Genomic DNA, 23,843 nt, shown 5'->3' with positions numbered 1-23,843 from the left:
TTCACTATAGAAACATTTCCATCAGTACCCTTACCATGAGTTTTTAAACATCCCACAATTTTACGTTACGTTTACTCAATCCAATATTCTGTTCCGTTCGCTTCAGTAGACTGAGTAAACATAACAATAAGTAAGTGCCCAAGTCTTTCTGTTTGCCTCACATGTTCGCAAAAAAGAGAGACAATACATAAAGCGCCATTTTGTCAATTTAGACATTTAATGTCACGTTACAGACACTATAGTTCTAATACAATCCGCTAAGGTCGCTGCTTGGAAATCGTATGGACATACGTAAACAAATACCAAAGCAGTCATATTTGTCGAAACGTAAAAACTCATGGTAAGGGTACAGCAGTGGAACAAAGCTACGTAAAGCAAAACACAAAGAATACGATTCAAACTTCTTCATGGTTTCGTTTAAGTATTATTTTCTTAAGATTCATTTTCCTCAGGTTTACTCTTAAATATTCTGAATCATTATTTACTTAACTCATTTAGAGATATGAGTTTTACATTAAAACTTTCATGTAAGCTTTGAGAGATTCCTTAACAAATAAATTGTATTGAGTTAAGATTAAAACTACTTCGCAACAATCCGCTACAAATATGTACGATGGTATTTTAAACCATACAGTATGTATGTATATAGATGCAAACAATTAAAAATATACACCACCATGCATACACACCACCTTATAGGTGGTGGTATACCAACCACCATTCATATTTGTAGCGGATTTTTGCAAAGTAGTTTTAATCTTAACTTAATAGCATGGATTTCCGCCAATTTACGCCTGATACAATTAATAAATAAATATTATTTTCCATGGATGCGTTACCACCCCTTGAGGTCTAAGTTGTCACGTCTCGAAAAAGCTTGTCATCTACCACATCCTTTAATACAGAACACAGCAGCGCACTGTTATCAGGCAGAAATAGATGCGGTATTCACGCCGGATTCTAGCCACAAACGTTACTTTCTAAATTGGAAATGCCTAAAGAAAATTTAACCAAAAATAACATTAATTTGTTTTCATTGCAAAAATTAGTCTTCAAAGCATAAACAAGCATTTTCAGGCAGCCTATTTAGCATAAAACAACGGCTTTTGATAACTGAGTGAGTCGGGCCTGATTTTCATAATTTATCGAGTTGAGAGATAAAATTAATTTAGGGGATAAAGTAGGCTAAAACCTACGCAGCCTCCTGAGCTCTCGGGCGTGAAACAGATGAAAAATCATAAAATTAAGGCTGTTAATACTTTGAAAGCCTTCGAAATAATTTATCTTCATTCTGTGATAAGTGGTATAATGAAGTAGGTTTACATCGAATTATGTAAAACTGTTGCTTTGATTCTTTGAGAGATATTTCAGAAATAATTTTAGAAGAAATTACTCTATGCGGCATTAACTTTGTATGTTAATGTAGAATTGAAATAGCAACTAGTAGTAGACCTAGTTCGAAGGTGGTAGAACCCTTTGTGGTTCGACTCCGGTGGCACCACCGCCACACCTATTACTGCCTCATAACAGCAGGGTTAAGCGCTGCTGTGTTCTGGTTTGAAGGGTGTGGTAAGGGAGACAAACATTTCCGAGGCGAGCCAGCTTAGTCCTCAGGGGTAGCGGCGCATCTGTGGCCGACCTCAGGTAGGAACATCTAATCCTATCTGGGGTTGATTACATATGTCCATGGGCGGCCGTAGCCACTTACCATCAGGTGGACTGCACGTCTGCTACTCCATTATTATAAAAAAAAAAAAAGTTCATCCACACAGTCGGCATCCACACAGTTCCACCGAAACGCAGATCTGCTTCACGCTAAAAAAGGTGTGGCGGTGGTAGGTATCTCCCTTATCAAACAATACTACTTCTACCATCTTTCAACAGGAATAATGAATTTTCAATAATTTTATCAGTAAATAAATCTTAAATTCCTTAAATCGTGCTATACTTGGGTTCCCGAGAGATTATTGTACAGTTTTCCAGGATGAAAAGTATTATGTTCATTAATCGACTTCCCAAGGGTTTTTTCGACGTATTTTTTATGCGCGGCGATTATTTCGACGGTTCGTCCAATTGAGAAGATTTAAACGGTATTATGTCCGATTCCACAGAGAGTCGCATTTTAAAGAAATTGGACTTCTTTGTAGTTTTCCGGAAAATTGGAATTAATTTAGATTGTAACGTTAAATAGCTTACGACAGAGTGGATTTTCTTTATTTCGGCTTCAATTCAATATTGTCCCAATACTGGGAACGTATTTCTTATAAGGAAGTTTAGTTTAGAAATAAGTGGAAATTGATAGACTTCTCACACCTATGATTTTTTCATCATGGTCTGTGGGTCAGTGTAGTTTTCATTACTATATTTTCCTCGCCTTTACAGCAAGGAGGAATTAATTTCTAATATTTTTTTTAGAATTCTAACATATCTTTGAAAAATTAGAGGTGTGTGCCTGGGATTTGAACCTCGAACTGAAAGGCCGATTTTTTACCACTAATATACATTTAAATATAAAAAACCTTGTTAATATAAAAAAATACTTCCGCATATTTCTTTCGGAAAACTCTAAAAGTAGTTAGTAAATTTACTTCTAAGCCCAACGTTGTTTTTATATATAAAAGTACGTTTATATGCTTTCTATCTCGACGCTCCCACGGGAAATATCAGATTAAGTCTACAGCAAAGCGTAACGTTCGTAAAATAAAGTAGCTAATTGCACATTGTCTTGGTAGAATATTAATTGGCCAAGACTGACTCGAAAACACAGAGGGTTCCGTACCACCAATTTTTTTTTATCACGGATAATATAAAAACACATGTATGCATAATAAAAAAAAAAAGTTTTACGGCTTAATAGTTAAACTACAAAACATTAAATATATCTGGTTTGTATTCGTTATTGTACTTTTTGTATTTGTTATTGTAGTGGCCAGAATATACGCACTGTAAGAATTTCAACTAGGTATCTATATCAAGCGATAGGACAGGCCGAAGTGTCTCTTAGTATTGAAGGTTGAGAAGCATTCTGAAATGATCTCAGATAGTTTCTTAGTTGTCTATCTATAACACTTTTAGAGTTTGCCAGACGGTTAGACAACAAAGGCTTCTACCTAATAGGGTCCCGTTTTTTTTAGGTACGGAACCCAAAAAAGCAATAATTCTGTAAATAATAAAAGTTTTCGTTTCAAAGCAAACTGTATCCAATTCAGACAAATTAAATATGTATGCTGAAGCCGTAGCGTACACTTGAACGAGGGTTGTATTAAAATGTAATGGGGTTGGAGATTTTTTTCAATTTGCATTGTCTTTTACTTAATGGAATATTGTTGGGACAGGGTTTCTATTTACTCACATTTCTATGAAATTTCGCGTTGTGGTTCAGACTAAAAAGGTAAGACTACGCCGTAAGCATTACGACGACATAACACTAAAAGTTCGAAGTTTGAAGGTGGTAGAACCCTTTGTGGTTCGGCTCCTGCGGCACCACCGCCACACCTATTTCTGCCTAATAACAGCAGTGTTAGGCGTTGCTGCGTTCCGTTTTGAAGGGTGTGGTAAGGGAGACAGACTTTTCCGAGGCGTTCCAGCTTAGTCCTCTGGAGTAGCGGCGCATCTGTTGCCGACCTCAGGTAGGAAAATCTAATCCTATCTGGGGTTGATTACAGGTGTCCATGAGCGGCAGTAGCCACTTACCATCAGGTGGACTGCATGCTCGTCTGCTACTCCTATATTATAAAAAAAAGTTCCATTTGTGGTTCCATAACGTAAAATTTATCTTCTACGATTTGTTCGAGATTCTGCTTAGTATCGTGAAATAGGGCTAATTTGTATCGTAGGTATGTGTGTTGAGGTTTATTTAAATATTACAGACATTGGACATGTCAGACATACTTATGACGTCACAGATAAAAATATATTTTTCTCTAAAATGTGTCTGTCAACGTTTGCGCAGATAGATAAAAAATAATACAATGATCCATAATCCGTTTAACCTAGAAATCTGTATAATTTTATGTTCGATTCAAATGGATAAATTCAGTCTATCTTTTTTCGTCTGATGTTTGCGAATAAATACTAACTAGTATCATACTTTTTTAGGTAATTAAAAGATTTTAATCATTTTTCTTCTTTTAACGTCTTCACTTATTTATATTAATAAAGGCTACAAACATGATAGAATCCTTCATTTTCTCAACTTGTTTTATTACTGATTAATTAAAAGGGTGTGACTAAGTGAATTAATTTGATCTTGAAGTTGCAAGACCCATCTGCACTTGCAGGATATAAAACCACCCAGCACATACAAATATAAAATATTTATTTGAAGAACACGATAATACATCGATTTTTGTTTTAGAACGTTTGGCCTATTCTGTCTTTTTAAATGCCGCACATATATTTGCCGTATATATACATATACTTAATGCTGTATATAATTTATACAAATACATAAATTTACATTATTACGGCAACTACATTCTAATTCAAATTCTTGGCATGTTAAAATGCTATAAAATGAAATGTTAGTAATAAAGGCAGTAAAAATGTAATGCAAAAATCCTATTTGGAATTCGTAACAGTACCTACCCTTAGTATGACTTTTTATATTTTTACAAAAATGACTGTTTTGGTATTTGTTCATGTATTTGCCCATACATTTCCAACGCCCTAGCAGATTGTATCAGAACTGATTGGAAAATATATGGGAAAAACGTAAACAAAAAAAAAAAAATACGTGTGGCACTCGGAGACTGCCGCGGTAAAGCTATTGCATAGCATTTTTATGCTATGAAAACGCTCAGAAGGAATTCCAGAAATACAATATATTCTTCCATAATCATCAACATTTACATTAATACATCTTTATCCACTATTTTATCATATCTCCATTATATAAGACATTGCAAATATCAGCTGACATTTCATAACTCCAAGCAAGACTGAACATTCTAAAATAGAAAAGTATTTAATAAGTGACATAAAGTATTAACAACCAGCAATATAAATGGATCAATGCGATGTGCCTGTGACATTTGGCCGAATGTTACAGGTACATCGCATTTTTCATTAATAAATGCACTTTGTTTATTCATATTTAAAATACTTTGTACACAAATTATTTGTACCATAAATCATAATGGCGTTTTGATTTTGTGCTGTCAAGTCTGTCAGTTGTAATTGTACGTTTAAAAATAACAAACACTCTTTTACGTTATTTTATCAATCCAGAATTCAACATAGCTTATGTTGATAAAACATATTATTTGGATAATATGGTAATATAATTTTGAATTTTATAATGGGAATATAAAATATACTTCACGCAATTTTAAGATTTCTGCACGGATTATAAAAAAATGTGTATTACTGCCATCTGTGTTCAAGTTGACGAATTAAGGTTATCAAATAAAATAATAAGGAATTTAAAATAATACTTTATTCAATTATATCCATATTTTTCTATTGACAGTCAACAACTCGGTTGCCTGGAGACTTGATATCCAACAGTCCTCCACCGCTATTTTCACTTACACCACCAGGGGCGCCGGCAGCATTTGGTCAAGGTGACGGCGCACCAGTATGCCATTTTCAGTTCTGACTTCATAATGGAGTCTACCTAATCTTCGGATGACGACTCCGAACTCCCATTTAACTCTTGGGTTGGTGTAACTGCGGACTTGTACCTTATCACCTTGTCCGAACTCCTGCGTTGGCGGTGCATTGTAATGTAAACTGGATAGTGGGGCGGATTTCTTAAATAAGGCATGCATATAGGTTCTTACCTCTCTGCCGAACATTAACTGATAAGGTGATAACTCTTTTGTATTAGGTGTACGTCTCAAGCGTGCCTTGACAGTTAACAGTTTATCAAATAAACTTCCGCTCTTGCTGATATAAAAGAACATTCAGGTATTAGCCGATTATTTTCTTTTTGTACATTCAAAAATTAAAATTTTAGCTTTGTATATATTTCTTCAAATTCGTACCTGTATTTTATTTCCTCTTCTAAATTTTCTTCTTCTGTAAGCCATTCAATTTTTTCTTGAATTGCGTAGAATTTGTTGAAATTTTCTTGTAAAGAATTCAGTCGTATATTTATTTCTTCAATGTCAATTTTTTCTATTCCCGAAATGTAATTTTCGGTTAGTTTCATTAACCCACGTAATGTGGCTCGTATTTCCTTATTGTTTTTTAGTTCATTCCACATCTCGTCGCCAATATCAAATAAAATAATAAGGAATGTAAAATAATACTTTATTCAATTACATCCATATTTTTCTATTGACAGTCAACAACTCGGTTGCCTGGACACTTGATAGTTGGATATCAAGTCTCCAGGCAACCGAGTTGTTGAAAGGTGTTACTTATTTTCGTTACAGAATTTCTCGATTCGGTCGCCGCGCTCAAAGCCCGCGATAAAAGCTATGCAATAGCTTAACAAAAAGTCATTTTTATCAAAACGAAAACGATCATATTAAAAAGATAGAAAGAGAAATATCTGTAAAAAAGTAATAAAAATGTCTGTGATATCTTCATTAAAATTATCTAAAATTCTATTTCAAATTCGTAACAGCTTTCAGTAGCAACAATAAGTTAGGTAGACGTCGCGTTTGCTATCCTATCCGGAAAATCCTTAATGTTGTCCCCAAACTAATTAAAAGTAGATTTCTGCCTGTAGGGATAAACCCACACCCACACTAATGCAAATGTGAGGGAAATTATTATCCCTCTCCATATGAAGTTCAATATGAACTTTTTATTCAAAATGATGCTTTTAACACACTTTTTTTGTTATATAAGATTAGAAGACGAGCATGGATGGATGGATAAAAACATTATTACAAAAACATATAAAAGCAGTGATAGCCTAGTGGTTAAGAAGCTCGGCCTCTTGATCGAGGGGTCCGAGGTTTAAATCCCAGTTACCTCTGATTTTTCAAAGTCATGTGCTTATTAGAAATTAATTATCACTTGCATAAAACGGTGAAGGAAAACTTCGTGAAACCTGCATACCTCAGAAAACATAAAATAAACTTTTCAAAGGTATTGTGAAGTCTACCAATTCGCACTTGGCCAGCGCGGTGGACTATGGCTTAATCCTTCTCATTTTGAGAGGAGACCTGTGCCTAGCAGTGGGACAGTAATAAGTTGATGAGATTGACGAGATTGTAGGTACGTACTTGAAAAACATTAGCCTTCTACTTTGAAATATTATCTATAAAGAGCTCCTCAAAGCAATGTCATTATAGGAAATTATTAAGTGAAGGCAGTACTTGTGAGAAATTATGTACACTGGAGAAGTCAAAGAAAATATTCTTCAAAGGAAATTTTATGTTATTTCTAAAGTAATGCAAAACTTCTGCAATATTTATACTACTATCCTGTGGTGTCATTAACTAATTTGTTCCGTTAATCATATTTGAAACTGTTTTCGTATATATTTTTTAATAATATAGGGGTAGCAGACGAGCGTACATTCCACAAATACCCTTAGTGTGAGTTTTTACGTGACCGTTTTTTATTTGTTTACGTATTTTCCATACATTTCCAATCAGTTCTGATACAGTCAGCTAGGGATGTTAATTGGAAATGTATGTATACGTAAGCGAATACAAAAGCAGTCATTTTTGTAAAAACGTAAAAACTCATACTCGTACTATGAGTACAGGTTTTCCAAAATTGTATACAAAACTTTTGACGTTATTTTTGTAATTATTTTAAACAGCTATTTAAAGCGCCCTATTAGCATTATTCTAAAGAATTTTCGTATACAAACATTTTAATTGGCATAGCGATTAAATTATTAAAAACAAACCTACGCATTATGTGTTCAAAGCAAAAAATACTTATTCAGGATACATTGTGATGAAATGAGAAATTAATAGAATAATTTTAATAAAAAAGTAATTCAAAGGAATTTCTAACAGGTGAATAGGAAATTGGATATTTAATTAACATTGTTATTACATATTGAGCTTTATTCAGAAAGGAATTACGCGCCTCTCAAAAGGGACGCACGTACACAAGACAATATTTGAAACCTTATTTTTATAAGGTTTCAAGTTGTAGTTGTATTGTCTTTAATAATTAATTAAATGTCCTTATTTAAGGAGACATACTTATCTTAATTATTTCTACCTAATAACAGCAGTGTTAAGCGCTGCTGTGTTATGGTTTGAAAGGTGTAGTAAGGGAGACATACTTTTCCGAGGCGTTCCAGCTTAGTCCTCAGGGATAGTGGCGCATTAGCGGCTTACCTGAGTTAGGAATGTAATCCTTTCTGTTCTGTTCATGGGCGGCAGTAGCCACTTACCACCATGTGGACTGCTACTTCAGTATTATAAAAAAACGAGCTTTTGCCCGCGGCTTCGCTCGCGTTACGAAGTACTCTTTTCATCCCCTATTTTATCCCCTTGGGTGTAGAATTGATCAAAATCCTTTCTTAGTGGATGCCTACGTCATAACATCTACCTGCATGCCAAATTTCAGCCCGATCCGTCCAGTGGTTTGGGCTGTGCATTGATAGATCACTATGTCAGTCAGTCACCTTTGAGTTATATATATTTAGATCACTATGTCAATCAGTCACCTTTGAGTTATATATATTTAGATGAGAGGCTCTGTAATTAACCCTAGATACGATAAGAGTCCTAACTAAGTTTACATAAGTTACGATAACTAAGGTTACGTAAAGTTTAAGTAAGGTCTCAGTTAAGCATGTTCCTTAAAGAAATTCTCTCTCCTTTTTAGAAAGCACATCCACATTGTGGCTTGTTTATTGCGTATTAAATTGTAAACCACATACTTAGTACATAAACTGCTGTAAAGTACCAAACAGCTCGTAAGCTTAAACTAAGCCGTAAAATATAATATTTTTGTGTAAAATAATACAGAATTCGTTAAGGAAAATCCTCTAGGATTTTCACGGATTACAGCTCCGAATTACTTCCGACAGCTAACAGATTTCACGGGACACTAGTTTTTCATCCCGTTTTCCTTTGTGAAGAAAAATAGGAACTTTGCCGTCATTCCCGATTGAGAATCTTTTGCTAAAAGAACTTCGTAAAATTTAATTGAATTTTTAATCTGACATGGTGGATGAAGATGTAGGCTAACATACTCAATTATATATTTATTTTATTTAACAAATATGTGTACACAGAGACATAACAAAAAAAAGCATTAAAAACAAATAAATAATACAGAGGACTACTTATTTCAACCTGAAATTTCTTCCAGCAGCCCCTATGTTCAGGAAATTTATGTGATAGGCAAACATAGTGATCACAACATAGAAAGGTAAGATAGATTATCATAGATATATAAATAAATACACATATAATCTTATATATAAAATTCTCGTGTCACAATGTTAGTTACCGTACTCCTCCGAAACATAACATAATATTTTTTTATTTATGTGGCAACACAACGTTTGCCGGGTCAGCTAGCTTACATATAATATATAAATTCACATATATACTTAATTATGAAAGAGATAAATAGTAGAGGTGAGATATACTAGGTAAAATGCGTACTGAATCTTAGAAGTACACGTCCGCCTAAAGACTTATTCCAAAAAGAGTTTAATGACGTTTCCAGAACTAGCGTATAGCTATACTCGTAACATCGAGATATAGTAATGGAGTATTATTACGATTTATGAATTATTAACGTCTTTTAAGCAAAGTTTATAAACGTTTTCGTTTTAAAATATTTTAAATTAAATCGTATTGATAACTTGAATCAATTAAATGTCAGTTATTTATATACCAAATCATTTACAAATTACTTAATATTTTACAATTTTCTTGATCACAAAACACTGAATGAGGTTTAAAAACGCATAACTAATAAATCGACTTACAAACATCAAGTGCCGCGAACCGAACTTCTCCGAGTTCCGACGCATGTCACTGGAACCAACCGACGGAGCTTGTGAGTGTGAGAGTCACAAACACGCAAATAGGCGAGACGCCTAAATACTCGAGACGCGTTTTAAGCGGTGAACACTGATAAGTCTTTACGCGTCCAATGGAAAATCTATTCCAAAAACTTAGTCCAGTATATACGTCTCACCTCGAATAAATTGTCTCTTTTTTACTTTTCTCTTACTTTTTTCATCATTCTTGGACTGTAACATACATTTATCTAGTCTTATTTTACCTAGTATATACGCTTAAGTGTAATGTTGGACCTTTTGTCTCAATGGAACAAAACATATCCTTTGTTGGGGCTTTAAATTAGTGTTTGTATATTAAAGTGGGTAGTAGGTATTATGTAATTCAGTCTGCCTTAGTCCTACAAAAAATAGAGTTATTGTATTGTTTTTTTGTAATATGTATGTGGAAAACGTGCATGCTGTCCATCTAAGCTAAGTAGCCACTGCCCATGGATATCTGTAATCAATCCCAGATAAGAATCCCATATATAGTGGGCCACAGATGTATTGCTATTCCTAAGGACTTAGTTGAAACGCCTCAGATAAGTATGACTCCCTTACCATCTTCTAACCATAACATAGCTTTTAACAATGTTGTCCTAACATAAGATAAGCAGTGATGCCTACTGGTTAAGAAACTCGGTCTCTTGATCGAAGGGTCCTAGGTTCAAATCTTAGGCACGGACCTCTGATTTTTCAATGAGCGTATTAGAAATTAATTATCAGTTGCTAAAAACAGTGAGGGAAAACATCGTGAGGAAATTTACATACCTGAGAATACTTTAAAAAAAATCTTTTCAAAGGTATATGAAGTCTACCAATACGCACTTGGCCAGCGCGGTGGACTATGGCCTAATCCTTCTCATTCTGTGAGGATACCCGTGCCCAGCACTGGGACAGTAATGGGTTGATGATGATGATAAATATGATGTTATTCTAAGATAGAATATACGTCGCGGTGGTGCTGCCGGAGTTGAATCAGAAAGTTTTCTTTCCACCTAAAATAAAAAGTTAAAAATCTCCATTGAAAGTGGAAAAGTTGTGTGCTAAAAGGCTACCTTTATTCCCGTGGGGTATTCTCGACAATCGAAAGCTCTATTAAGAGTGTATTTTCAAAGTTTTAACGTTAATCTACAAATAGAACTTGGAAAGCGTATAGTCCGCGCCAAACTTCTAGTCCGCTCTGAAGTTTAGTTAGCATACTCTGTAACGTAAGGGCACACTAACGCAGCTATGTACCCGTGGGCGAGAGCGGGCAGTGGAGAGTGCCAGGAGGGTCCCGCGCTGTTTTCGTCCCGCTAATTTGCTATTGCGACGCGACTCGTTTCTATATTCGGAGCGGACTAACAATTTGGCGCGGACTCCACAAATGTAATAAAAACTGTAAACGTTTAAAAGCAAGTTTTATTCGTATTTTTCTCGGAACCCCTTTTATTTGATATCCTTATCATAGGGGTGCATACGAAGTTAGTGGTCTTATGTTAGTTATTGGCGCTATCTTGGTGCCGCATTAAATTTAGGATAACTCCACTAAGTTTATCATGCAATGTGAATGAAATCAAATATGTATGCAAAATTTCAGATTAACCCACTTTAGGGTAGTCAACCCCTAATGGTTTCAAATTCAGTTACATAAAATAAAAAAACTGAACTTATAAACATGAATTTGCGCAAAACTTGTTATAACGTTTACAACAAAGTACTAAGAAAGTATCGTTGAAAAATCATCCCCTACGGCTAAATAAGGGTATAGGGTAAATAAGGGTATTGTATAGTTGTACGACCCTATTCCCTATAGATCCCGCTATTATAATGATTGCGTATTTTGAACACCCTGCCTTTTCCTTCATGTATTTTTTTTTTGATCTCATTATCCTTAAGGGCTATTTGGGATACTATTTAAAGTAAGGACCATCTTTTGTTCATTTCATACAAGGTCTGCTATTTCGTTAGAACGTTTTATAAGCCAAAACTGAATCTATGGACCTTGTTCACTCAATATTATTCCACTGCTGGGCACGCATGTCTTCTCATAGTGGGTAGTGGCGTGGATGGGCTAGCCCATAGTCAACCGCGCTGGTCTAGTGCGAATTGGTAGACTTCAAACATTTGAATACATTTTTAGTGTTCCTTAACCAAAGGGTAAAAACGGAACCCTATTACTAAGCCTCCGCTGTCTGTCCATCTGTCACAGGGCTCTATCTCCTAGTAATAGATAAACATTTGATTTTTTTACAGAGTGTATATAATGATGGCCGCTATAACTAATACTTAAAATAAAAAAAGCTGAAAATAAACGGGGGTCGCCATACAATGAACCGCTATTTTTCGACATTTTTCGCTTATTTATTGATCTGTAATAGGTAGACCGTTCAAATTTTCACAATACATGTCCTTCAATGGCTGCTATAATAATAAACACTAAAAATAAAAATAAAAGTGTGTCTGCGATTTGCACAGCCAATTATTTATTATTATAATTTACATGAGAGCAGGTTTTGCCGTATTTTCCTACACCGTGACAGCTAGAGATCATTAATATCTAATAACTGTCACTACCACTACTAGAAACTCGTGGGATGTAGAATTCGTGTACAAATATAATATCAAATATCAAAAGTTATACTGATGCTGGCTCTGAATTTTCGAATTTAGAGATGAGATGAACTATTGTGTATGATGTCCTATACCGCATATATGTAAATCTCGTCGCAAATGAAGTTTCATAGTTTTGGAAACATGAATTCACTTGTTCATTTTAGTTTTCTGAAAGTTACTTAGATTAAAATAAAGTCTTATTTTATAAAATAATTAATTGGAATAAGGACCTTATTCAGGACGACCTTTACCTTATGTATAATTTATTTGTAATAATTATAATTTATAATAAATACTTAAATGATTTATTTTGTTACCAATGATATGGATTGTTGTGTCCAAAAACCAAAAACAAAGACTAGATCAAATCCAGTACTTTCTTTAAGTACTTAGATGGAACACAACCGGAGTCCTCCGAGCGCGATACCCCTATTGGGTTCTGCCCTGGGGGGAGCAGTTTACGCTTCCCCCGCACACCTGGTGTTTACGACGGTATGCAGTCACACACACTGCAATCCTTCCCGGGGTTGCTTGCTGGACGGTTCAAGCTCCCACTCTTGCCGTCCGCAAACCCGGAAGCCCCTTTTTAGTCGCCTCTTACGACAGGCAGGGGATACCGTAGCTCTGTTCTAGTCCCGAGACTGCAGGGACAGACCAAGTCCTGCACCTACAGAATTAAAATATTTGTACCCAAAAGAAATAAATTCACATTATTACGTCAAGCAATAACTTTTTTACACATATTATTTTTGGATAGCATTTGAAAATCGACGCCGAAACAGTCCTAACTATGCGGTGTCTACATTTTTATATTCTAAGGTTAGTTCCTAAATCAGTCCACAGAGAAACTTGAAACACACGTAGCTCAACTGGTTAGCGACAATTTAAACTAAATACGTAGGTGTTACAAAGGGTAAGGTATCCGTAGGGTTAATTTTAGCTGAGACCGTCCTTCATATATGTTGACAATACTCTTTAGAGCTCAAAGGGTATATAGAATGTTTAAGTGTCCTTTTTTATTTTTCTATTTATTGTATATTTGTAAGAATACCCGTTTAAATCTCCTTTAAGCCGTTCGAGTGCTTATCTAAGGGTGCCTTTCCAGATGTATAAAATAATATTGTTTCTTATTTTTAGAGACATTACATTTTTGTGTTTTTAAAGGCCGTAGATCAATGTCCATTGTCCATCTCACAATTCTCTGTCATAAAACAGAGGCATTAAGAGCTCCCTAGCTGTTAGAAACTCGACCGCTCAACAGGGAGGTCCGAAGTTATGATCCTACCTTGCGCCGTTGACTTTTCAAGTTATATGCGTATCAAAAAATAATTATCATGCTAAAATGTGGAGGCAAAATCATGAGTAAATTTGTGTACGCGTAAAGTACGTGTAAAGTCTACCAATCCACACTTGACCAGTACGGTGGATTTGAAACTAAATCCTTCTCACGGGCAAGCCCAGCAGTGGGACTGTAATAGACGACAGATGTCCATGGGTAGCAGTGACCAATATAAGAGTTAAAACGCCTTGTAAATTATCATTGCTAATAAATTTATATTAGTTATTGTAGAAAAAAAACGCGAAATACCTCTCTAAACGACGCAGACCCGTGCCCAACAAGGACAGTAATTGACGATAGATGTCCATGGTTAGCAGTGACCAATATAAGAGTTAAAATGCTTTAAATAATCCATATTGCTAATCAATTTCCATTAGTTATTGTAGAAAATAAAACGCCACAACACCCCTCTAAACGACGTAGACCCGTGCCCAGCAAGGACAGTAATCAACGACAGATGTCCATGGTTAGCAGTGACCAATATAAGAGGTAAAACGCTTTGTATAATCCATATTGCTAATCAATTTCCATTAGTTACTGTAGAAAAAAAAACGCAAAAGCACCCCTCTAAACGACGTAGACCCGTGCCCAACAAGGACAGTAATCGACGACAGAAATCCATGGTTGGCCGTGTCCAATACAAGAGTTAAAAGGTACAATCCATATAGCTAATCAATTTCCATTAGTAAATTTAGGTAAAAACAAAAAGGGATTTTCGTTCAGATGACGTAGCCTAGTTATCTAAAGTGCTGTCTAAAAATAGACAATAATGAACGCGGCATAAAATAAGCCTTTTAAATTTATCGCCCTTATCGGGGTTTGCACAGCCCAATAAATGTAGGGTTTTCACTTGAAAGGCTGTAACTAATGGAGACGTCACGGAGATTCGACAGTTATGTATTGAACTGATTTTATAGGAAATTTAGAGCATAAGTTAAATATAATCGAAGGAAATTTAATAGGATTCTTTGATGGCTAAATGCCTGCTTTTTAACGGCAGTGTTATGCTGTATTTTAGAAATTCTTAGTGTTTTCTATAAGTGTTGAGTATTCCTACTTAGGAAGGTACTTCTTTATTCTGTCCCTGTAAATCCGGGACCAGAAAAGGGCTACGGTATCCCCTGCTTGTCGTAAGAGGCGACTAAAAGGGGCTTCCGGGGTTGCGGGTTGCAAGAGTGGGAGCTCGAACCGCCCGGCCAGCGACCCCCGGAAAGGACGGCGGTATGTGTGGTCGCATACCGTCGTGCACCCCAGACTCTGGAGATCCCGGAGTCCTCTACGCAGCGCCGAGGACGGCCACCGGAGGGATTTTAGTGCGGTAAGACGCCCACATAACTCTGTGTCGCTCCCACGGCACCGGGTACCTTTTGAAGGTTTCCCCTTATTAACAAAAAAAAAGATATATAAAAGCCCCTTCTTAGAAGATATAAACTACTTTAAGTAAGTCACGTTTGACTATAAAAAGCCTAAAAGTAGCTAATGGATTGTGGAAAAAATACTCCTACAGCAAAGCTTATCACCAAACAACAAATAAACAGTTGACGGCTAATAAACGTTTCCCTGAACATTATTTGCTTATGTAAGCGCCGTGTATTTATTTTTGTCACACTATTGTCGTGAAATGTGGATTGCTTTGTACAAAGTAAATACGGGATCATTTAATGGGAATTTATTTACTTGAACCAAAACATACGCTTAGTTCCTGTGTGCCATTTAAAAATAAGATTAAACAATCGTAATCGTAATTAAATTGTAATTAATCGTATTAAATGTTTTCGCACCAATACGCATTTGGCCAGCGCGGTGGACTATCGTCTAATCCTTCTTATTCTGATTTCGAAAATTCGAATTTGGTAGAACCCTTTGTTGTTCGACTCCGGCGGCACCACCGCCACACCTATTTCTACCTAATAACAGCAGCGTCAGTCGCTGCTGTGTTCCGGTTTGAAGGATGTGGTAAGGGAGACAGACTTTTCCGAGGCGTTCCAGCTTAGTCCTCAGGAGTAGCGGCGCATCTGTGGCCGACCGCAGGTAGGAATATCTAATCCTATCTGGGGTTGATTACAGATGTCCATGGGCGGTAGTAGCCACTTACCATCAACTGGACTGTATGCTCGTCGGCTACACTTATATTATAAAAAAATACCCGTCATCAACAGTGGGAAAATAATGGATTGATGATGATGAAGTGTTTTCGAACCTATAAGCCTTTATAAGTCTTTATTTTCACTTGGCCATCGTGGTAGATCATTGCCTAACGTTTCTTAAGCAATGAAGAGCGAGTGCCCAGTAGTGGGCTAATAATATATTTATTATAATGATTTTCTATGATCGCATTTTCTTTTAAGGTGAACTTTAAGAATGGGAGCAAACTACAAACAAATAAATCCATTAAAATCCATTTTAAAGCCACTGTAACGTATAATTGTTAAGAGAGTTTCGTTGTACTTATATTTATTTATCCAAAAAAGGTTTTCCGCACAGTGTTCCGCACATTTTGGCTTAGCACTAACACAGTTTGTTTCCGCGCCATCTAGTTTCGATTGGCGGCAACTGCTGATCATCACGGAACCCGACGCTCAGCTCGACGTCGCCGGTAAATCCACATGCCATCTCATGATGAAGACCTTTGCCAATTTTTTGAAAAAAGAAGATATCATTTACACACCGTGGGACACAACGTCCGATGGAGGGCTCAACCATACTGAGAACTTGAAATTCTACCTCGGCTATAAGTACACAAGTAAGTGGTTAGGTTAAGTTACATGTATAACTAACCTTAATATCAATAAACAATCTTTACGTATTTATACTCAACGACCAAGAAAAGGGTTATGTTTAAAAGTAATTAAACGTCATTTTTACAAAGTACGATTAATATAACGCCATCTATGAATTAACCTTTGAACTATTTGTCAATTGTATTTTAGTATTACTACTCGCCGCTAGATGTCGCGCTACGCTATAACTCTTTAACGACGGCACATCTTTTCCTACTTGACAAAAGATGTCGCTAGCATCACAGTTTTCACGTAATAATTAAATCTACAGATTCAAGTGGAATCGGGCCGTGATTATATACGAAACGCCAGCGTACGAATCGTTCCTGGGTTCGAAAGGCGGTTTCCTAATGGCGAGCACGATACACGAACACATGCTGCTCGAGAATGTCACCGTTTTTGGCAGAGAACTGTTGACACAGCAAACTCACGAACAAATGCTGACTCAGAACGTTGGCAATGAATACTCCAGTGAGTTCCGTTTGGAGTGATGTGATGGGTTTCGTTGAGAGGGTTTTTATACAGTTGCTTTCTATACACTTGTAGGCACTTGATGCTAAAGTTTTTGCAATTTATGTTTTGTCTTTTCATACAATCGAATTGTTGTATTAGTTGAAACACAATGTACTTTATTACTTCTTTTATTTATTAGGCCTCAATTAAACATTACACTTTCTTACAGAAATCCTAATCCTTTTTTACTCCCGCCATCTTATATCCTCTTGTGCGGTTTTAGTGTTACCAGCTCCCTTTCAGTGTTGCCACTCGTAGCTCCCTCTACCTGTCATGTTCCATTCTTCCAACATCCTCCTCTTTTAATCTTTTAATGAATTGTGTTTTACTATTTGTTACATGTTATGACAATTTTGTTACAATGTCTTGTTATACAAAATTATAATTACAAATTACAAATATTATTATCCTAATGTAAATTTAAACAAATATTTATTTTCTCTTAACATAGTTGTTAAGTTAATCACCATATTTAATCAATAATCATGAACATATTTTGGTATGTAACATACATAATAATCATCCAGATATTTAGGTTTCCTTACAAGCCTTTCAGACCTCCTTTGTGACTGTTCCGGATCATTAGTACTATCCTTTTCTAAATAATCTTCAACAACTGACTGACTATTATTTTCACCGGTTGAAAGACTTGTTGGTATCCCCTCACAAAATTGATCTAAGTAATCACTATTTATAGGCCTGCCTGGTGAAATGTGAGAAAAGGCTTTATTCAAATGCCACCGATTCCGTCTAAAGTTACCCTTGTCAGTACTTACAATATAAGATCTAGGTTCATCACATTTTTTTACAATAGTCCCATAAGATTTTAAATCTGTAATCCAAACTTTATCTTCTATGTCTAAATCTGGCAAATTTGATGCTTTATGCCTCTTATTGTAGTAATATGCAGTCTTATGTTTCCTTTCAATTTGTTTATTCTTCAATATGTCTTCAACTATTACTGGCTTATTTAATTTACTAGGTAGAATAGGTAAATTGTCACGTAATTTACGATTGAACATTAATTCTGCTGGACTATAACCCACTTCCAAAGGAGTATTCCTATACACTAGCAAAGCTAAATAGATATCTTCATTTTTAGACAATAAAGACTTTGCTATTTTAACCCCAGACTCTGCCAGTCCATTACTCTGTGAATAATAAGGACTGCTGGTGATAGATTTAAACCCATACTCATTAGCAAAATTATTAAACTTACTTTTAAATTGCGTGCCACAGTCTGACCTAACTACTTCTGGTATGCCATATCTGGAAAATACTTCTTTACACTGAATTATTACTGAATCTTCGGTTAAGTCTTTTAATTTTGAAATTTCCAGAAATCTTGAATAATAATCTATCATTACAATGTACCAACTATTGTTAAATTTAAACAAATCGATTCCTACTTTCTGCCAAGGACGATCAGGTATGGATTCAATAATCATTTCCTCTTTGTGATTTTGATAAAGTTCAATACATTTACTACAAGTTTTAACCTTACTTTCTATTTGCTTAGACAGTCCTAACCACCAAACTGATTGCTTAGCACGTTCTCTGCATTTTGAGATACCCAAATGACCTTTGTGTATTTTATCTAAAATTTCTTCTTGCATGGAATTTGGAATAACAATTCTGGAATTAAATAAAAGAATGTCAGCTTCGATAGAAAAGTTAACTCTGTACTGATAATAATCTTTGAATGAACCTAGACAATTTTTTCTCGGCCAACCTTGCACAGTAAATTGCTTTAATTTGATACAAATGTTACACTTATTTTGTTCTACTTTTATCCTTTCTAATATTTCACTTGATAAGGTTTCATTAGTGAGTGAATTAAGATCTATTTCTTCCAAATTTTGAGTAACATTAGTTAACGGCATAGGTTGCCTTGATAATGCATCTGCCACTACCAATTCTTTACCCGGTGTGTATACAACTTTGTAGTCAAATTTTGTAAGTTTAAGCCGTAATCTTAACAATCTTGGACTCAGATCATTTAATTGTTTAGTTTGTAATATTTGAAGGAGTGGTTTATGATCTGTTTCCAAAATAATTTGAATACCTACAATATAGTCTTTAAACTTCTCAGCTGCCCAAGTAAGTGCTAAACATTCTTTTTCTATCTGTGCATAGTGTTTTTCAGCTGCTGTGAGAGTTCTACTGGCATACATAACAATTGATCGTTGACCCTGTCTATCAACTTGCATCAAGGCTGCTCCCAACCCATAACAACTACTATCAGCTGATACTATTATGGTCAGAGATGGATCATAATGTGCTAATGTAGGTGATTCTTTGAGTTTATTTTTTATGTCCTGAAATGCCAGTTTTTGTGCATTTTCCCAAACAAACATGTGATCTTCTTTTAAAAGTGAGTACAAAGGTTCCAGTAAATGAGACTTTTTAGGAATAAATCTGCCTACAAAATTAACCATACCTAGAAACTGTAATAGTTCTTTCTTATTAGAAGGTGCACTGAAAGAGTCTATTGCTTTAATTCTTTCCGGATCTACTTTTATTCCTATTTCATTTATTATGTGACCTAAATAACTAACCTCCTTGACTCTAAAAATACATTTGCTCTTGTTTATGGTTAACCCTTCCGCATGTAATCTTTTTAAAACTTCTTTAAGCATTCTGTCATGGTCTTCCCTACTTTCCTCAAATATTAGAATATCATCCATATGTATTGCCACTTTAAGATCCTTAAACAAATTAGAGAACTTCATACTGAAATATTCAGGAGCACAATTAAGTCCAAACGGTAAACGATTATATATATATCTTCCAAATGGAGTTATAATAGTTGTAAGCTTTTTTGATTCCTCGTCTAACTTTATTTGATGGAACCCTGAAGTAGCGTCAATTTTAGAAAAATATTTAGCCCCTTTTAGCTTTGCCAATGTATTTTCCACCTTTGGAATAGGATAAACCGGTCTTAGAATATTCTTATTTACCTCGGTGTAATCCCCACAGATTCTTACTTTATTATTTTTATATATAACAACAATAGGTGAAACAAAATCAGTCGCCTCTTCAATTGGACTAATTATTCCTAATCTCTCTAATTTATTAAGCTCTTCCTTAACTTTTGGCCATAAGGGAATTGATATATTCCTAGGTGAGGAATGGACATAATGTTTTGGATTCTCTATTAATTTAATATGAAACTCATCCTTAAAAACACCCAACTCATTAAATATGTTTGGAAATTCTTTCTCAATAGCATTTTCAATATTACTAGTCCAATTATCATACATACTAACTGCACATATTTCAATGACCTTCATAGCCTCAATAGCAGGTCTTCCTAAAATAGCTGATTTTAACCCTCTAATAACATAAACCTTACCTTCAAACTTATTATTTTTATATTCTAATTTTAGTCTTACAGTTCCAATAACTTGCAATCTTGTGCCGTCTGGCCCCTTCACTTTATCATCACAGTTCACTATAAAAAACTGGCATTCCAAAGCTAAGTCCTCGGATATGGCACTTATATCTGCTCCTGTATCAATTAAAAAGTTCACTTTATCTTTGGATTTGCTCCCTTGTGTCATACAAACATCAATTAAATATTTATGTTTAGTCTCACAGAAACTCACCTCATATTCAGTTTTATCACACTTCTCCACATTTCTTACTGATTTTCCTCGACAAAAGCGGGCAAAGTGTCCCACTCTTTGACACTTATGACATGTCACTTTATATGCTGGACACTTATCCCTGGGGTGTCTCTGTAACCCACAGAAGCAACATTTCTGTGTTTTCTTTCTATAAGTATCTTCTTTAATTACATTTATGACTTCTTCTTTTTCTCGCATAACCTTGCACTCTTCTTTTTGAATTTCTGTTTGCTTTCCCATTAAAGTTGCTTCTTCTAAGGTTAAATCATTCTTTAACAGCATTCTGTCGCTGACATTTTTGTCGTATATTCCTGTAACGATCCTGTCCCTGATTAACTCTTCTTTGAGTGTTCCATACTTACAATTCTCAGCTATTTTATGTAAGTCCGTTATAAATTCGTCAAATTTTTCCCCTTCTTTTTGAACTCTTGCATTAAATTTGTACCGTTCATAAATGACGTTCTTCTTTGGAGAAAAGAACGTGTCAAATTTTTCGATAAGTTTGTCATACGAAAGTTTTTTTTCAAATTGAATAATTATATCTTCGGCTTTCTCCCCCATGCAGTACAGCAAACAGTCTATTTTGTTCTGATCCGTATATTCTGTATGGCCAGACAACGCTATATATCGGAGAAATCTTCTTTTGTATTTTGGCCATTCTTCTGGCACAAAACTGAATTGTCCCGGAGGAGGGACTTTCATCAACTTTTCCTGTTCTGCCACCATGTTGTATTAGTTGAAACACAATGTACTTTATTACTTCTTTTATTTATTAGGCCTCAATTAAACATTACACTTTCTTACAGAAATCCTAATCCTTTTTTACTCCCGCCATCTTATATCCTCTTGTGCGGTTTTAGTGTTACCAGCTCCCTTTACCTGTCATGTTCCATTCTTCCAACACGAATTATAATCATTTTGTAAACGAGTTTAATACAAGGAAATATTCAGTATATTTGAACTTAAGTGGTCATTGCCGCCCATGGAAAAAATGGAGCTCTAGAAATGGGTAATTAATGCTTTGATGCTTCAATCCTATATTAGAATGTTGTGAAAACAGTTAGTAGTTATGGTGATGACGCCTTTACAGTCAAATCACAGAGTTCTACAACCATTATTATGAAAAGGACAAAACATTTATGAACCAAAAGAAGTATTTTCGGACGTGGATTAAGCTTTTTGCACATTACCTACACTTTTTGCGTATAAATAAAGGGTTTTTGCACGATTGAACGGTAATTACACGTGTGGTTTTGCACAGTTTGAGGATGACGCACTTGGAATTGCAATGACCTTGCAAATTCGGATGCATAATTAGTAAGTAATTACTTATTACCTACACGGTGTTGTTAAATTAAGTTGTATTATTCCGAGTATACTAATTGTAAGTAAACAGGTTTATGAAGTTTATCGAATCAAAATATGGTTCTGTTATGGATTTATTTTAGTTTTAAGAGATTTTTACAATATAAAGTTATAAGCCTTAACGTAAAAGACTGTAAGATACGAGTATTATTTCGTAGTATTAGATTTGTGTTTTTCTGAGTATAAATGAAATACTCGTACCTAATCACATGGGCGTATATAAGGAGGAGGTGATAAGCGTTCAGACATTCTTGTATAGACGTAGAAGAAATAAGAAAAAATCTTGAACAATCAGAAACCATTTTGTTTTCCGCTGACTTTCAATAACTATATATTTCGAACACATGACTGTAAGTGAAAAAGATTTTGGAGAATAGGTGACCTTTTTTTCGGCTATCTCGTCTTAATTGTATTAGGCGTTACTTTGCGGAAATCTATGCTATTAAGTTAAGATTAAAACTACTTCGCAACAATCTCGTTAAGAGGTTAATCGTTAAGACTCTTAACGATTAACCGTCGCAGAGTCAACTTACTCTGATGATGCTCCGTTTCGGGTCGAAACACGTGTTGGTGGTGGTATGTATGGTGGTGTATATTTTTTTTTGCATCTGCACGTATCCTTTAAGGGAAGGAGGGTGGTATATACTGTATGGTTTAAAATATATGCCATCATACATATTTGTAGCGCTTGCGAAGTAGTTTTAATCTTAACTTAGTACTTGTACCTATCTCGTTTTGACTATGCTTTCTTTTGAGCCCATCCCTCTAACAAAGCAACATTAATCATTAAAAGTAATGACGGTTCTACAATTTAGGTACACGGTAAGTAAAATATAGTCTTAGATCTAAAAATAGCAGTGTATTTTTTTATAACTTACATTTACTTGAGTAAAGCAAACGAGCTTGCAGTCCGCCGGGTGGTAAGTGATCATCGCCCATGGACATGTGTAATTAACTTTGTAAAGAACATAGTTCTATCTAACGCCGACCAAAGAGACGTTTCTACCCCTTAGAACATAGATATGATACAGCGTAATATTATGTAGTATCCAGTTATGGTTCCGATCCGGTAGTAGTTTTAAGAAAAAATATTGTAAATTGTAACTGACAATTTGTAAGTGCCTCCGTAGGCCTTTGCAAATAAATATATTTCATTCCTTAGATGTGATTCGAATAAATACTGCGATTGATTTCCGATGCCAAAAAGTAAAAAAATATGCCCGCAAAAAAACTCCCGAAAGTTCTGTTTTTACAATACAATATTCAGTAGAAACGGAATCATACTTCGCCTCCCTCGTAGTCGTTTTATGTTTCTTAATCAAATTACAACGAGCCAAATGCAAATCAACGTCAAACTCAAATTGAACCCATGTAAATGTGAGCAACGTGGAAAATTGTCAAATACGGAAGAATTGAACAATTTACATAATGCCGGCTTCCGGATTCTTGACGATCCCGTATATATTATATATCCACAATATTCAGTTTCAATTGTTCGAAATAAAAGTCTTCTACGTTTTTTTTTTATAATATAAGAGTAGTAGACGAACATGCAGTCCACCTGATGGTAAGTGGCTACTGCCGCCCATGGACATCTATACAACCCCAGATAGGATTAGATATTCCTACCTGAGGTCGGCCACAGATGCGCCGCTACCCCTGAGGACTAAGCTGGA

The 23,843-nt window shown here is 35.3% G+C and overlaps 1 protein-coding gene and 1 long non-coding RNA gene across 2 annotated transcripts in view; one reads left to right on the top strand and one right to left on the bottom strand.

The window, feature by feature from the left end:
• LOC140745629 (uncharacterized) overlaps positions 1–17,151 on the top strand; it is a 125,734-nt gene extending 108,583 nt beyond the window's left edge. Inside the window, 2 exon segments of the mRNA XM_073077565.1 lie at positions 16,418–16,623; positions 16,898–17,151. Of these exon segments, the coding sequence (XP_072933666.1) occupies positions 16,418–16,623; positions 16,898–17,151 (460 nt within the window).
• A 134-nt stretch (positions 17,152–17,285) lies between these two features.
• LOC140745345 (uncharacterized) lies at positions 17,286–21,673 on the bottom strand. Its single transcript, XR_012102654.1, has 2 exons — positions 20,782–21,673; positions 17,286–20,684 (listed from the first exon to the last, which is right to left on the bottom strand). It is a non-coding gene; the product is annotated as an uncharacterized LOC140745345 (long non-coding RNA).
• Between the last annotated feature and the right edge of the window lie 2,170 nt (positions 21,674–23,843).

The sequence above is a fragment of the Epargyreus clarus genome, unplaced genomic scaffold (assembly GCF_041222505.1).
Source record: "Epargyreus clarus isolate Ecla_fem2 unplaced genomic scaffold, WU_Ecla_fem_2.2 ptg000010l, whole genome shotgun sequence".
NCBI classification, from domain to species: domain Eukaryota; kingdom Metazoa; phylum Arthropoda; class Insecta; order Lepidoptera; family Hesperiidae; genus Epargyreus; species Epargyreus clarus.
This window is presented reverse-complemented; position numbering and strand designations above follow the sequence as displayed.